The sequence below is a fragment of the Lepidothrix coronata genome, unplaced genomic scaffold (genome assembly GCF_001604755.1).
Source record: "Lepidothrix coronata isolate B3197 unplaced genomic scaffold, Lepidothrix_coronata-1.0 Scaffold1244, whole genome shotgun sequence".
NCBI lineage: Eukaryota > Metazoa > Chordata > Aves > Passeriformes > Pipridae > Lepidothrix > Lepidothrix coronata.
Window position 1 is genome coordinate 2,170 of NW_016691424.1, and position 3,137 is coordinate 5,306.

At 65.4% G+C, this 3,137-nt stretch overlaps 1 protein-coding gene across 1 annotated transcript in view; it reads left to right on the top strand.

Annotated features, from left to right (window-relative positions):
- Positions 1-1,736, top strand: part of LOC108510535 (calpain-1 catalytic subunit-like) — a 3,807-nt gene extending 2,071 nt beyond the window's left edge. Inside the window, exons 6-9 of the mRNA XM_017840217.1 lie at positions 111-122; positions 235-446; positions 904-943; positions 1,647-1,736. Coding sequence (XP_017695706.1) covers positions 111-122; positions 235-446; positions 904-943; positions 1,647-1,736 — 354 coding nt within the window. The remainder of the gene's footprint in view (positions 1-110; positions 123-234; positions 447-903; positions 944-1,646) is intronic.
- Positions 1,737-3,137: the final 1,401 nt, after the last annotated feature.

Sequence of the window (3,137 nt, forward strand, 5' to 3'; positions counted from 1 at the left end):
TGTCAACTGGTGTCAACTGGTGTCAACTGGCATCGGTTGAAGTCAGCTGGTGCCGAGTGGCCTCGGCGGGGGGGAGCCGAAGCCGACCGGTGCCCGTCCCGTCCCCGCAGGTCCCTCCCGAGGTGGGTACGAGGCCCCGGCGGTGCCGCCGTCCCCGCGCCGGTCGCCGGTGGCCCCGCGGAGGAGGGTTGGTTCCGGGGGTGACCGTGGGTGTTTCCCGCCCGGCGCCGGCAGCACGTGGGGCAGTCGGGGGTGCACCTGAAGCGGGAGTTCTTCCTGGCCCACGCGTCGCGCGCGCGCTCCGAGCAGTTCATCAACCTGCGCGAGGTGAGCACGCGGCTGCGGCTCCCGCCCGGCGAGTACATCGTGGTGCCCTCCACCTTCGAGCCCAACCGCGAGGGGGACTTCGTGCTCCGCTTCTTCTCCGAGAAGAAGGCCGGCACTGAGTGAGCCTGACCCTGAGCCTGACCCTAAACCCTGACCCTGAGCCTGACCCTAAACCCTGAGCCTGACCCTAAGCCTGACCCTAAACCCTGACCCTGACCCTGACCCTAAACCCTGAGCCTGACCCTAAACCCTGAGCCTGGCCCTGGCCCTAAACCCTGACCCTGAGCCTGAGCCTGACCCTGACCCTAAACCCTGACCCTGACCCTAAACCCTGACCCTGAGCCTAAACCCTGACCCTGACCCTGACCCTAAACCCTGACCCTGACCCTGAGCCTGACCCTAAATCCTGACCCTGAGCCTGACCCTAAATCCTGACCCTGAGCCTGACCCTAAACCCTGACCCTGGCCCTAAACCCTGACCCTGACCCTGACCCTAACCCTGACCGTCACCCTAAGCCTGACCCTAACCCTGACCCTAAGCCTGACCCTGACCCTTCCCCCCCCTTCTGTCCGCAGGGAGATGGACGACAAGATCCAGGCCACGCTCCCGGACGAGGTGGGTGGAGGTGACTGCGGGGGGTGACCCCGGGAGGTGACCCTGAGAGATGACCCTGGGAGGTGACCCCAGGAGGTGACCCCAGAGGGTGACCCTGGGAGGTGACCCCGGGAGGTGACCCCAGGGGGTGACACCGGGAGGTGACCCTGGGAGGTGACCCCGGGAGGTGACCCCGGGAGGTGATCTCAGGGGATGACCCTGGGAGGTGACCCTGGGAGGTGACCCCGAGAGGTGACCCCGGGAGGTGACCCCAGGGGCTGACCCCGGGAGGTGACCCCGGGAGGTGACCCCAGGAGGTGACCCCAGAGGGTGACCCTGGAAGGTGACCCCGGGAGGTGACCCCAGGGGCTGACCCCGGGAGGTGACCCCAGGGGGTGACACCGGGAGGTGACCCCGGGAGGTGACCCCAGGAGGTGACCCCAGGGGGTGACCCTGGGAGGTGACCCCAGGAGGTGACCCCAGGGGGTGACCCCGGGAGGTGACCCCGGGAGGTGACCCTGGGGGGTGACCCCGGGAGGTGACCCCAGGGGCTGACCCCGGGAGGTGACCCTGGGAGGTGACCCCGGGAGGTGACCCCGAGAGGTGACCCGGGGAGGTGACCTCAGGGGATGACCCTGGGAGGTGACCCCGGGAGGTGACCTCAGGGGCTGACCCCGGGAGGTGATCCCAGGGGGTGACCCAAACCGGCCGCTTTTCCCCCCAGAAAGTGCTCTCGGAGAGCGAGATCGATGAGAACTTCAAGCAGCTCTTCAAGCAGCTGGCGGGGCCGGTAAGGGCGGGGCAGGGCCGGTAAGGGCGGGGCCGGTAAGGGCGGGGCCGGTAAGGGCTGGGGTGGGGGCAGCGGTGGTCAGTGATGCCGGCGGTGGTCAGTGATGGTGATGGTCAGTGATGCCGGTGGTTGGCCGTGCCCTCGGTGGTCAGCAATGATGTCATTTTCTGATGACATCATTGCTGACATCACGGCCTACAATGATGTCATTGCTCGGCGACGCTGCAGGTCGTTTGTGACGTCACGGTGATGACGTCNACCCTGACCCTGACCCTAAACCCTGGGCCTGACCCTGGCCCTAAATCCTGACCCTGACCCTGACCCTGAGCCTGAGCCTGCCCCTAAACCCTGACCCTAAACCCTGACCCTGGCCCTAAATCCTGACCCTGACCCTGAGCCTGACCCTAAACTCTGACCCTGAGCCTGACCCTGACCCTAAACACTGACCCTAAACCCTGACCCTGACCCTGACCCTGACCCTAAACCCTGACCCTGACCCTGACCCTGAGCCTGACCCTGAGCCCGACCCTAACGCCAAGCCTGAGTTCGTGCTTCGCTTCTTCTTGGAGGAGGAAGCTGGCACTGAGTAACCCTGACCCTAACCTTGACCCTAGTCCTAACCCTGACCCTAAAGCCTGACCCTAATGCTAGCCCTGACCTTAACCTTGACCCTGATCGTAACCCCTGACTTTAATTGTAATCCTAACCTGATCCTAAACCCTAATCCTGACCTTAACCATGACCCTAAACCCTGACCCTAATCCTAACCCTGATCCTAAATCCTGACCCTAATCCTGGTTCAATCCTAAACCCTAATCCTAAACCTGACCCTAATCTATTTCCTAACCCAGTCCTAAACCGTAGCCCTGACCCCTAACCCTGACCCCAAGCCTGACCCTCACCCTAACCCTGACCCTAACCCTGACCCTAAACCTGACCCTGACCCTTCCCCCCCCTTCTGTCCGCAGGGAGATGGACGACAAGATCCAGGCCACGCTCCCGGACGAGGTGGGCGGGGGGTGACCCCGGGGGGTGACCCTGGGAGGTGACCCCGGGGGGTGACCCCAGGGGGTGACCCCGGGAGGTGACCCCGGGAGGTGACTCCAAGGGGTGACCCTGGGAGGTGACCCCAGGGGGTGACCCCGAGAGGTGACCCCGGGAGGTGATCTCAGGGGATGACCCTGGGAGGTGACCCCGGGGGGTGACACTGGGAGGTGATCCTGGGAGGTGACCCCGGGAGGTGACCCCAGGGGGTGACACTGGGAGGTGACCCCGGGAGGTGACCCCGGGGGGTGACACTGGGAGGTGATCCTGGGAGGTGACCCCGGGAGGTGACCCCAGGGGGTGACACTGGGAGGTGACCCCGGGAGGTGACCCCAGGGGCTGGCCCCGGTAGGTGACCCCGGGAGGTGACCCCAGGGGGTG